This window comes from Mixophyes fleayi, chromosome 4, assembly GCF_038048845.1.
Source record: "Mixophyes fleayi isolate aMixFle1 chromosome 4, aMixFle1.hap1, whole genome shotgun sequence".
NCBI lineage: Eukaryota > Metazoa > Chordata > Amphibia > Anura > Limnodynastidae > Mixophyes > Mixophyes fleayi.
Genome location: NC_134405.1, coordinates 285,409,708 through 285,423,683, shown reverse-complemented (window position 1 = coordinate 285,423,683; position 13,976 = coordinate 285,409,708). Strand labels below are relative to the sequence as shown.

General features: G+C 39.7%; 1 protein-coding gene across 2 annotated transcripts in view; it reads left to right on the top strand.

Annotated features, from left to right (window-relative positions):
* The window catches only part of DOCK2 (dedicator of cytokinesis 2), a 699,501-nt gene that overhangs the window by 203,707 nt on the left and 481,818 nt on the right, over positions 1 to 13,976 (top strand). For both annotated transcript variants that reach the window (XM_075209814.1, XM_075209813.1), the window contains exons 16-20: positions 1,634 to 1,706; positions 1,786 to 1,889; positions 5,730 to 5,910; positions 8,954 to 9,051; positions 13,615 to 13,704. In XM_075209814.1, the coding sequence (XP_075065915.1) occupies positions 1,634 to 1,706; positions 1,786 to 1,889; positions 5,730 to 5,910; positions 8,954 to 9,051; positions 13,615 to 13,704 (546 nt within the window). The remainder of the gene's footprint in view (positions 1 to 1,633; positions 1,707 to 1,785; positions 1,890 to 5,729; positions 5,911 to 8,953; positions 9,052 to 13,614; positions 13,705 to 13,976) is intronic.

Sequence of the window (13,976 nt, the reverse complement as noted above, 5' to 3'; positions counted from 1 at the left end):
GCAGCAGTGTGATGAAGGGGAGCCATGTGATGAAGGAGGAACAGTGTAAAGTAAGGGAAAGCAGTGTGATGAAGGGACAGTAGTGTGATGAAGGTTGCATAGTGTAATGAAGGGAAGCCGTGTGATGAATAGGCCCAGTATGATGAAGGGAGTAGCAGTGTAATGAAGGGGGCAGCAGTGTGATAAAGAAGACAGCCCTGTGATGAAGGTGGCATAGTGTGATGAAGGGGAGCCATGTAATGAATAGGCCCAGTATGATGGATGGATTCAGTGTGATACAGTGTGATGAATGCCACAGTGTGCTTAAGAGGTGAACAGGGCGATATTGTTGTGATTTTATAGCTATATAATGTTTTACTTAAATAAAGCAAAGAACAAACATGACCGACTTGTATCCTAAAATATATTAATTTGTGAGACACTTAGTGTTGTGGGGCACAGGGCCCACAGGCATTGGGACTGGAGAGGGGGAGGAGGTGGGATTAATTGACAACCCCCCTTTCCTAAAAGAAGAGTCTAGATCCACCCCTGATTCCACCATATATTTAAGTGTGAAAGTGCAGTCACAGCAAGGCAAATGTAAGCAAAAATATTCACATACAATACTGATACATGTGATAAACAAAGTCATAATGTCTCCAACCTCTCGCTGTTTTCAAAAGTAATAAATGAGCCTAAAATGAGCAATATTTTAGGAAAAGCAATTTTGTACATAACAAGGAGCTTCCATATATGCTAAATGTGTCTTTTCTAATGCTGAGATTTCAACCTCTTTTAGTTTTGGTCCTTGATCCAAAATATGGTAACTGGTGTGTCCTTCTGGGGCAGAACAAATAAACTAATATAAAATAATATTATAGGTTGCTATTAGGGCTACCGGTATGATTGATATGTGAGGGAGAAAGTGCACAATGTCATGTAGTATTGCTAGCTACATTATTATTCTCGTAGTTCCTGCAGTCAAATGTCATTCACCTATGAGTTCTCCTGAGATGCACAGAACGACAGTTATTGATATCATGTCCTGGTTGTTACTCATGTCACATACTTAAATCACTAGTGCTATAAATCACTGCGCCGTCTGAAAGCTGTGGGAGAGCTGTTGTCTATATGTATCAAAAAGGGAAAACGTGGTTAGGACAACTGATAGTAGTGTAGTGTCTGATGTCATGTATATCCCTCTGATTTTGTATGATTATTTACTGTCATTTCTTATGTTCTCCTTAAATGTAATCTATTAACTCATCTCTACTGCACTGTTAAAATTGAGTTAAATTAGGGGTTCTTTTTATATCTTGTAGATGGGAGAACTATGTTAAACATCCTTAAATGTCTGGATAATTTTATTGATTATTGGGTGTTGCCATAATTTGGTAAATGTTGATAGTACTTCACCAATTCACTGATTTGGATCCAGTTACTATAGCTGTAAAATATGAAATGATAAACTGCAAATTATAACATGTGTTCCTTAATATTCTAATATAGTGTCAGTACTTTCCTATTTCTCTTTAATTGTGTTAATCCTCTTTATAATGAAGTCTGTAAACCTCAAATATAACAGTGATTTGTTGGGAGTGAGAATGAAATGCTTTCTTCTTTCATTGACCTAACTCCAGTCTAATTTCAAAAGGTTGCAGTCCCAATTGAGGAAATGCAGCGAATACATCTGAGGTTCATGTTTCGACACAGATCATCTCAAGAATGTGAGTAGTGCTTGACTTGTTTCTGATGCAATATGCTAAATAGTTTTCTCTCTATACATATGTTGTATTTTTGTTCCAGCCAAAGACAAAGGAGAGCGAAGCTTTGCAATGGCATACGTAAAGCTGTTGAAAGATGACGGCACAACACTGCATGATGGCTGTCACGACCTAGTAGTATTAAAGGTACAATGGATTTATCTATTAGTAATGGAATATTACCTACAGAGGGATGTAGCTGTTAGGTCTACATAAAAAATCTGAAAATCCCATGACTATCGCTTAAGAGGTACCTGTCTCAAGTGCATTAAGTTCATTTTGCTAAATTCTAGCTGTGTTAATCCAGAGAAAGATCAAATAAACTAACATTACAGTGGAAAAAAATACCTTCCTCACCTAATAAATGGCTTTTGGATGAATTCCTTGTATCAGATACCATGATGATATCTCCTAATTTCTGCTAGAGATACCATTCCTAGTAAGACATCCAGTTAATAAGAAATGCTTACTATGCTGCTGGTGTTGCAGTGGCTGTTTTCTTAAACTGCACAGTGCTGGGTGTGAAGGGTTCATTAGAAAAGCCTTTGTATTTGCCATAGATATTTATACATGCTAATCAGTTCACATATGAGGTGCATTTAAATGTAAACAAGTCCAATTTTTAAAGTCTCTTTTTAAAATGTATTAGTTTTGTTCCTTTAATTAATACGGATGCCTGGCCTTAAGCCGTCCATTCAGGGGCTCATGTTAAATTGAACACAAATTCCGTTGTTTGCATATAGTACGTTTACTTTCTTCTATGCAAGCGCACAAAGCACTAGATCAGAAACACTTGTGGTGTGCACATGCTCAGATGTAAAAAAGTGTATTATATGGCAACAATGCAATTTGCATTCAAATTAACATGCAGGGATGCACCCAGGCAGGGGGGGGGGTGTCCTGGTGCCTGGAAACCCCCTCCCATTCTGAAGGCACTGCATGCTTGAGGTGGCTTGCTTCGTGTAAATGATGGGGATAGGAAGAGTTGGAGAGCAGCCCAGCACCGTCTAAAATTCTTTTCGCTCCCCAATGTATATTGTTCATGCCCATTTGCGGCTTGGCTTGGAAACCCCTCTCTAAAAATCCTACGTTTGTCCCTGACATGAGACCCTCATTTATCTATTTTCATTGTTTACTCCACTTATTGGACATATCTATCCTATATGACATTACCTACAACAGATTTTTCCCACCAAATCTGTTTGTGACTTCTTGAAACTCCTATAGGCTCAACAGGATGATTTTATTTTTTAGTTAAATCCTGCCAAAATATTCTGATTTTATAATATAAGTGGCATTTCAAAAAGTTTAATTTGTAAAATGTAAATGTGAAAAAGCAGAGCTAAGCTCACATTACTGCTTAGTTTGCTCAGAATGCTTCGGTGACGTAGGCTTGAGCTAACTAGAAATGTAGTACCTCTCTGTTCTCTAGGAAAAAATAATTACATGCTAAATGTTGTTGTTTTTTTGTGGTATATTCTTTATTTACAGTTTCCATCATATATAAATCTGAAACATAAAAAAATGTCATGAAACTGCTATATATATCTTAAAACATAAAAAAGGGTAAAACCAACGTGTAACATGTATAATACAAAATTAAAAGAAGAGGATAGAGTAGGGATAAGGTTAAGTTAGTCCAGGAATTGTCTGGAAAGCAGTGAAATAAGACTCAGGTCCAGAATAACATGTATATTAAAAGCTGACAATTTCATTTGGTAAGGTCTATATAAACGAATATCCCAAGAAATAGCAAGTATAAATATTATGGGGGTGGCACTGGTGATATAACTCTGTAATTAAATGTCATTTGGTACTGCCTTGCCTAGAATACTGTGTTCAGTTCTGGAGGCCATATCTCCAGAAGGTTATAAATACATTAGAGACTTTAAAGATAGGCATGATAGAAACTTTAAAATGTTAATATATCCAGGATTTGAACAAGGTACAGGAGGGAAATATTCTTCAAAGGAAGAGAAGTACTAGAACACCTTGACATGCACAGAAACTGGAGGGAAGTAGGTTCAGAGGAAATGTCTTGCTTCACAGAAAGGGTAGTGGATAAGTAGAATAGCCTCCCATCAGAGGTGGTAGAAGCTAATACAGTAGAGCAATTTAAACATGCTTGGGATAGACATTAGGATATCCTTACAAAGAATAAAGCATCAAATAGAGTTTGGGGTTACCATAGGTTAAAAAAATGGGCAGACTAGATGGGCCAAGTGTTCTTATCTGCCGTCAAATTCTATGTTTCTCTTTTGTAAAATAGAAATAGTGTTTTTGACCTCACATATTTAGCCTGGATCTAAGGCACAAGATAGTATTTCTTTGATCATTTCTTTAATAAAATGTTTTTTTTTTGTGTGTGCAGAAACACAGTGTTTGCATATTACACGTAACATTTATTGCTGACATGACAAGTTTACTGTTGTTTTTCCAACCACTGCAGACTCAGCTTGGCATTACAAGCAACCCATTGAACTTGAAAAAATGTTTTGCTTATGCACTTTTTCTCTGTGCTTAATCCTCAGTTTGTGACTGGTCAGTTCATCAGAGGCAATTTATGTTTGCTTGCTCTGATCTATTGAGAGCACAGTGTGATTACTTCTTCTTTTATTGTTCAACACACAGAGAACGCTTTTTCTTTATTACTACACATATTGTAGACGTTCTTTGCTTTATGTTCCAAGTATACTTTACATTGACACTCTCAGTTAATTAGATTACAACTCAGAAACACTGAACTCTAGTTGCTGTATTTGTTCCAGGACTAAAACGAGCCTGCTCTCTTCATGTGCGTTGCTGAAGTGGTTGGATGGGTTTGGGCCCTCACGGCCCTCCCAGACCTTCATAGAGACTTTTTCTGAATCTTTAAAGCTACAAATGATTCAGCAATTGCAAACAGTGATGTTAAATCACACCTGCTGTCTGTACACGGCGGCAGTGGCCATTTTGTGGGCTGAACCAATAGTAATCATAGTTGCCTACTCTCCCGGAATGTCCGAGAGACTCCCGAATTTTTAGGAGTTCTCCTGGACTCATGAGAGAGCAGGCAAAAATCCCGAATCCAGCTTTCGGCGTTGTTGAAGATGGTGGGGGCTAAACACGCCATCGTGGCCCTGCCCCCTGCTGCGATTGGCTAGAATTGCCTGAGATTGACAGGGGCGGAGCCAAACGGTGCGCTGCACGTGGCCACGCCCCCCTCGACGGACCCCTCCCGGAAAGCTGCCTGCAAAAGTAGGCAAGCATGATAGTAATGGGTTTGCAGCCTATAAATTCAATAAGAGTCCGCTAACATCTAAGGAAAGGCAAGGATATACATGTAGGCAATATAAAACTGTGTGCTTTTACTTGCGCATATAATATGTTGTGGGATACATTTTTTATCACGTATTTTCACCTGCTGAATATGTATATGAAGGAAGGAAGAAGTGCAAATGCATTTTTTTTGCATGCAGGGAAAATACTGCTTGCGTTTGCATGTAGCACGCAAGTATTGAGCAGATTTAGTGTTGATCTTTGATGCACACTTTACCAAACTCTAAATCTGTTCACACATATTAAATCCCCCCCCCCCAGGGCCATCTTAACAACATTATGGGCCCCTGGGCAAAGCAGTGCCCCTAGATATAGATATAGATATAGATATATAGATGTATACAGATACAGATATAGATATAGATATATAGAGATAGAAATAGATAGATGTACTTGCTCAGTGACCCTTGTAGGTTTTTTTTCAGGATTATTTATTCTCATTAAGAGCCGTGCCTATGGGGCCCCCTTGCCCGTGGGGCCCCCGGGCAGCTGCCCATCGTGCCCAATGGAAAAGATGGCCCTGCCCCCTCCCCTCCTGCAGAACAACATGGTTTTGCCAGGGTGCAAAATTACACCTTCTATCTGGATTTACTCCTATCTCTAACTCGGACATAATTAGTATTTGGTAAGAAAAAAGTTGATAAATTCTGATTTTATTTTCACTTACAGGGTGACAATAAGAAGATGGAAGATGCCAGCACATATTTATCACTTCCTTCCACTCGTCAACAAATGGACAAGAGCTCCACGTTCACCAGGAACAGCAGCAGTTCTGGAGGACTGTCTGTTAGTTCACGTGATGCCTTTTCCATTTCTACTCTTGTGTGCTCCACCAAATTGACACAGAATGGTAGGTTGTCTAAAACAGTACTGTGCAGAAATGCAGCAGCCATAGTTCTTTTTGGTTATGACTTTAGCAATTTTTGTTCCTATGTTATATATTAACATAAAATGTATTATTACAATAAGTGATGAAGTAATACGACTTGAGCTCAACTTTTAACAGTCTCAGGCAGTGAGAGCCTTTAACTGTGTACAAATTCTCCTTATTGCCTATTCACAGCTAACAAAGAGTGTGCTCCGGTTCAGTTCTTTTGAAAGTTGCCCCAGAAAATCCCTTTGCGCTTCCACTTGCAGATCTAGCTGGAACTGGGAATGGTGGAAAGAGTAAAAATGCACTTTATATTAATTATTATTAGTTTTAACTCTTTTCGTAAAATACCATAATTTATGTTTTAAATAGATCATGGGAGAGGGAGGACACTGGGATTGTATTTTTTGCTCTTACTATGTCCAGTGGCAGGACTACATTGTTGCAGCAGGTGCCGTGCATCGGGGCCCATGGAGGTAATGGGACTTGTTGCATGGCAGATGCAGAGGATCAGGGACCACAGTTCCCTCTTCCCCGCCTCCCGGTGCACACAGCTCGCTAGTTCCACCTCTGATTATGCCACTATTGCACATTTGAATGTTTTATTACAATTTGTAAAAAGGATATAAAGCATACTTGCCAACTTTTTGGAGTTGGCGTCCGGGAGTCACCCTGGGGAAGGTGAGCGTACGGGGGGCTCCAAAATTGCATCATTTTACAGCGGGGGGTGGGGCCAAACTTCACTAGGAAGTGGGCAGATGCGGGAGATACTCTGCCATACTCTCCCGGGAGTCCGTAAGACTCACCCGAAATGCGGGAGTCTCCCGGACATTCCGGGAGAGTTGACAAGTATGATATAAAGGCATCCCATTGAAAGTATAGGTCACAACCTGGTTTTTATCACCTCTTAAAAATTGTTAAAAACAGGTCCTTAGCAGTGAGACGAAAAGGCTCTGTGGCCACCTGCAAACCAGGAAGTCCTGGTAAATTTGACCTCTACCTTGCAATATAAGTCTCACAAGAGTGCATAGCAAGCATTTAGTTATATATGACACTGATCCACATAACTTCTTTTAACAAATGGTGCCAATTTTACACCTTCACAGAAGCTGTCACCTTGGCGCTTGGCCTGAACAGTCATGGGCTTCCCTTGTAACATTCGCACAACAAGCGGCGCAATATGTCACAAAAAGTCACTTGAGCTGCGGGCCTGCAGTTTTTCACTTTTAAATATTACCCTTTGTTTATTAAATGCAAAAAAATTGACTATTATACAACTTCATTTGTAAATGGTGGATAGTCACCCTGTTGTAAGAGCTCTTCCTATATAGATTTTGTAAGACTGCTATCTTTCTGCACTTTGTGAACTACAATAAAGGCAGCATGGAATAGGACTGTAAATGATGTCACTGCTGCATAAAGCTATCTGTGAATCATCAGTGCCTGCAGCTAAACACTTTGTGAAGGTAAAAACTCACACATAATTGCATTGTCATTTCTCATCTTATTTCTAAAGAGGTTGTGCCTTATTGAAACAAAGAGCAATGAAAAAATCATATAAAGACAGATATACAATATACAACAACCCGTGTATGTACACGAGGGGTTCACTGACTGTGTAGACAAAATATTATAAGATGAGCTGTCTTTCTGTGCTCATTTTTTCCCATTTTGCATTCTGTTTAAAAAGGAACCTCTAATTTTCTAAGCTCATCTTCTCAAAAGAAAAGAGAAAATAGTTTTGGAAATGTTCAAGTCAAAACTATTTTTTTGCAAATATATATCATATTTTTTTGAAGCATATTGTGAGAAAAACAAAACCAATAGAAAAATTGCAAGAATAGCATTAGAGAAATATATAGTTGTGTAGTAGTACATATCATAGTGTACAATACAAAGTATAAAACTGGAAAGATATACACTAAGGGCTAGATTTACTAAGCTGCAGGTTTGAAAAAGTGGGGATGTTGCCTATAGCAACCAATCAGATTCTAGCTTTCATTTATTTAGTACCTTTTACAAAATGACAGCTAGAATCTGATTGGTTGCTATAGGCAACATCCCCACTTTTTCAAACCCTCAGCTTAGTAAATCTAGCCCTAAGACAGAATTTGTATGATATAAGTAGGTAACTCTCAATAAATAAAACGGTCTCTATGAAAACATTTAATGAAACAAACCTTATCAGCTGCAATCAAATGTGTCTGTGTAATTATTTTACTACAACTTAGCGGCGCATGGTATGAGGGGAAGGAAAAAGGGGGCGGGCACTTATAGGTATATAAGGGGGTCATCTGCTACCATTCGGAGTCTAGACCAGGTGGCATACTGGAGGCATGTGTTTCAGGGACGGACCTAGACTTTATTTTTAGGGAGGGGGAGGGCGATTTAGCATAGTCACCCCCTCCTTCATTCTGATTGGTTAACCCTGGTTGGTCCCGCCACTGGTTGGCCCATCCCTCCTCCATTTTGAACGTCTTGGCCACAATTTAAGGATTTTGATGTGCCAGTTTGGGGAGGGGGTGCTCTGATCACCCCCCCCCCCCACACACACACACACACACACCTTGATCCGCTACTTATGTGTTTGTGTTCTGATGGGAATTGGTGGAATGATTATTTAGCTTTTCCACATAGCGAACATAACATTCAGTTCTCTATCCATAAATACCTCTACCCAGACCATCCTAAACAAGTAGAATACTTTTTCAATATGGATTTGATGGATGGTTTACGTTGCCATATTTTTAATAATAAATTGCAGTAAAAGTAACACTTTTGATATTCAGAGATTTAACAAACAGTGAACGTTTACAGTTTCTCATTGTTCTGCTGTTATTGGATGTGGCTTGTAGTGTCGAAATTTGTCAACATTCAATTAATACCATAGCTCTGCCCAGGAAGAGGAAAGATTTTTTTAGCTGATCGTGGAGCAGCACTGGTTAAGGTCTCTGGTTTAGGTCTCTGTAAATATAAAACATATAACCTTTTACATTGTTAAAAATATATTTGCATCTTTTAGTTGGCCTACTTGGACTTCTGAAGTGGCGCATGAAGCCTGAACTCTTGCAGGAAAACCTGGAAAAACTGAAAATTGTGGATGGAGAAGAAGTTGTAAAAGTATGTACTGTAAAATAGTGCATTGTTTGCCTATTATGTAAATTACAGCAGTATTTTTGAAACCATTTTTCATTTACAGAGCAAACTAAGTCTGATAGATTTCAAAATAAAGCGTAAGACAACTGAATTATAAGCATGTTGCTGTACAAAGCAAGGCCAGGTACCCACTGGTGTTTGAATTGCATTTAACAGCGCAAGTTAAAATGCCAGTGAAACTACATATTTAATGTAAACATGCAATTGTGTTACTTTCGTTTGGGAGCTTATTGGAGGTCACTGCTTTGATTTAAATACATTTATTTTTAGTTAAACACATTATTTGGAGCAGTAAGCATTTTAAAAAACACAACAGCTCCTGAATGTAAGTGACAGAGAAGGTGCAGGTATAGCCCCACCTTACTGAAGATTGGTGGAGGAAGCCCAAAACCTCTAGGCTGTCGCACAGCAAGTTATCACCGTGGGGTCTCATTTTTAAAAGAAAAAATAAATGGCTGTTAGGTATTTGCTATGTATCTTTCAGGGCTTGGAAAGACACCACTGAAGTTTAGAAGTGACTTGCACACTTCAAAATGTTTCTCTCGAAGCCATGAAACAATAACTATATCCCATCCCTGGCTCATAGTTAGAACTGGTACATACAGTTAGAAAGAGAAAAAATCTAGGTAGCTGACCAATGATTTTCTACAGAATTCCCCGCGCTCTGAAGCCATCTTTAGTTAGGACGTGTGATTCATCATGTATAGGAAGACCCTATAGTGTGTAAGATAGAAACCATAGTGTAGTGAAATCATAATCTACTAAGGGATCTGTGATAATAGAAGTACCATGGATCCAGTTCTTGGGTTTGCTGAGTGCACCTAGAACACCCCTTAGATACTGCAGGTAGAATCATCTGCACAGGTTCTGTTGTTTGTGATTTTCAGACCTATGTAAGAGAAATTGGAGTATTTGCACAAAAGCCACCCTCTGAGAAGGAACAGGTAGATTGCCCAAACTCCCAGTTCCTTAACTATGAGTGATAGTGGGATGGAACTTGGGGATCTTAACACTGGAGTTCCTTATATAGTTGTATATAGACTATCTAGAGAATAATAAATAGAGAGTGTGGAAAATGTTGCAAAGCCACATAACCTTCAAAGGAAGAAAAAGTTCTATTATTTTATGCCTGTTGTCATAACACTGGGAAGGTGTCTCAAGCTCCCGTTTACTGGAGACTTCAATGGCGATATTATTAGATTGATAGACATGCCATGCATTGAGTAGCACAGCTTGCAGCTTGGACTGTGTCTGAAAATCCAAGGTACCATTTTCAGATTTGGACTCTCTTTTCTCTAATCAAAATCAACCCATTATCAAGAATTGGTCACAATTGCAGTGCCTATCTGGACTTCTTTGAGACAAAAGGCAAGGGAAGATATTGTGTATCCTAGAGAAAGTCTGGCCGTGCACACATAATCAATATAATGTGGGTGCAAGAGTCTCTAGGTGGTTTCACTGACAAAGGTTCTTTAGCAGCCAGATAATAAACTCAGGACAGCGTTAGAGGCAATTATAAATACATCCAAAAGTGGATCGGCAACTTTATTGAAATCACCTGCCATTAGGATGGGGAGACTACTAACCTGTTACGATTATGATGCCTTAGTCAGTATTAGCACAGGCTTACCTAGGGCGTGGAGTCTAACGGCCTTCCGGTCTTCACCAAGAACCACCGCAAGGTAGTGTGGACTTTGCTGCCGAAGAACCGCAGGTCACGGCCCCCAGATTAGCCTACTGACGTAAGGGAGAAGGTTCTAAGTGATGGCAGGCAGACAAGAAAATAGACAATGCGGTGCAAGTACAGGCACTAACCGTTAATTCCAGGCGTTGTAGGTCTGGAACAGTAACCGGTAGACGCACGGAGCCAATGGGTGCGTGGCAGGATTTGTGTCCAGAGGGACGACCGGGTCAGTACACTGGAGATATCAGATATACGGTACCAGAGGGAAATCCAGAGAATAGTCGGTAACACAGCCGAGTCGGTACACAGAAGGTATCAGGTATACGGTGCCAGAGGGAGATCCAGAGAATAGTCGGTAACACAGCCGAGTCGGTACACAGGAGATAGTCCAGTTCGTAGTGCCAGGGATAAGCCAAAGAATAGTCAGGTCACAGCCAGGTAGGTACACAGGAGTAGGAGGAATAGAGGGATACACAGGGAGCAGGTTCACAGGAGTCAGGACACAGGAACTGTAGCCAGGAACAGGAAACACATTGCTCTGACACAGGCAGCGTGTCAGAGCAGGGGAGATATAGGAGTTTGAATTCCCCGCCCAGGAGTCACATGATCGGCAGCAGGGAGAACCCGGAAGTGCGGCAGCGCCAACAGAAGAAGCGCTGCACAGATCGGACACCGCTGTCAGATCACGCTGACAGCGCAGCGGAACGGGAACAAGGTAAGTTCCTAACATAACCTAGGCCAACCAGTATACTACATCTGTGGAAGAAAGATCCATCACATATGTTGGGCTGGTATAAATTAACATAATCTCTTTTTGACTTTAAGGTAATTTTCCTAAATCACATAAGAAGGAGAGTACCTCTAGAGGCACCCCCACAGTACTTTGAGAATCTACCCAATCTCATTTGAGTTTTGTGTGTTAGTGTCTTTCTTATAGCAGGGATGTTTCTGCCCACAATCTCTTCAAATATATCAATATTCACTTAATCTTTGAAATATTTCAATTAAGTATGATATATAACCATAAACTTACAATTATTTTAGGAAATTCTGTCTTCAGCTGATTTCAGCTGATTAATTTTGAAACAAAATCAACTTGTGGCACTCTGGTAATTAGCGGAATGCTCTCAGAAACATGCTTATCAGTAAAGTTGAGATATTTCAACATGACCAGTTGAAGTTTCTCTATTCATTAATGATTCACATCATCCCATTTCCAGGGGATCTTTGATTTTCAGATTGTTGTGCCTCCACTGTTTCTCTATGTCATCAAGTCCATCTTATAAACTTTATAAGTTTATGTGCATTTATGTAGTCCTAAATTTCAAAATATCTCTCAGCCAATTTAGACACTTGCGGCCTATGTTGTGTCAGACTGTTTTCGAAATTGATTCGAGATTTGTTTGAAGTTTTGGTTACTAATTTCTGAAAGAACATGGACATTAGGTTTAGATAATGGGGAGCTCTCAAGTTTTGCAACCCTGAGGAAGTCTTTGGGAGTTATTCATGTTTGGCCTCCCTTTTGGTTTCAACTGCACCCATAGCGGCAGGTTTCAGGGGCATAGTTGGAGTGAAAGTAGAGTTGTGCTGTTAATTGGAAAATCATACCAAAGTGCAAAGAACGTTAAAAAGTCACATCTGTTACATTATAAAAGGTCATAGCCCATAAGAAACTACTGGATTGTACTAGGGTAATACATCTTTGCATATGATAGGACTGTGACTTGACTGCCTAACCTTACAAACTAGCACCAAGAGAGCTTCCAATCCAAGAAATGCAAGCCTAACATTGTCAGTTTGGAATTTTTTGGAGAGTGAAATGAATTACAATGTCAAGAGAATAGAATGGGCACAAACACTCCACCGAGGTTGCCAAGGAACAAAGCTTGGAATGTTGGCCCTGATACAACATATGGAAATTGTATGAATGTTACAATATTTATTACAATAAAAGTGTATATGTCAATTGTACTTCTAGCGTTGTTGTACATGTTGAGATTTATGGGACTAAATCTGCATCTAAGACAATTCTGACATGTAATCCAAATTCACTGTCATTCTCAGTTAATGATTGTATTATTTCCATGGGAAAATTCCAAATCAGCCACTGCTTTCACCACCCCCAACCAACTCAGAGGAAAAAAGTACAGCTGTGAGCATCTTAGAGCACTCTCCTTAGAAATCATAGTTAGCCAAAATTACAGCGTTAGAAATAATAACATTTCAAGTTTGCTGAATCTGAATCATTGTAGGAATTGATGGCCTGTACAGAACTGAGATGGCAAGCACCTAGTTTATATTATATTTTTAAATAAAGTTGTACCCATTTATCTGTTAATGTTGTTATCAACATAGAGCAGTCACCAGTGGCGGATCCAGGGGGGGGGCGATCGGGGCGATCGCCCCCCCTACCAGGGGTTTGCTGCCGACAGCTGCACACTGTGCAGGTCCGTTCAGCAGTGACAGTGTGCTGCCCGGCTGCTCTGATTGTGTTTTAAACACAATCAGAGCAGCGGGACAGCACACTTTCACTGCTGAACGGAGCCTTAGAACACAGAAAGGGGGCGGGGCCTAAATCGCCCCCCCATAAAATCGCCCGGGCTAGGACAAATGTCTGGGTCCGCCCCTGTCAGTCACTCACTTACTCTGCTTGACGTTGGATCCTGCCACAACAGATTTGTAGTTAAGTCACTATAGCTATGTTTAATATACGGCTTTCATGTCTCACTGTAAGTGCTAATATCAGCTGCTCTCTCGAGAAGCATTTTATGTTATAGTATATGCATGGAAGGGTGTCAATTTATAATGTTTGCAATAATTTCGGTACTATTATACTTTCACAGTTTCTTCAAGATACTCTTGATGCACTTTTCAACATCATGATGGAACATTCCCATTCAAACAAGTACGATATTCTTGTCTTTGATGCTCTGGTAAGAATTTGGTATTACAATTACTACATGACACAATTGATTGATATTTACAAAAATAATTTCTGATAATCTGATGAATTTACACTGCGTGATAACACATCAAAGAGTTCTCTGTAACTCAAAACTTCCAATGAAATTAATTATTCAGGTAATTACAAAAGGAATCACCACGACACAGGTTCCATGTTGTGTATACCATTAGCCAGTTGATCAGAGGGTTTTCACCCATTCATAACCACAGAGAGTTTTATGTTTTCTAATTTTTTGATTTT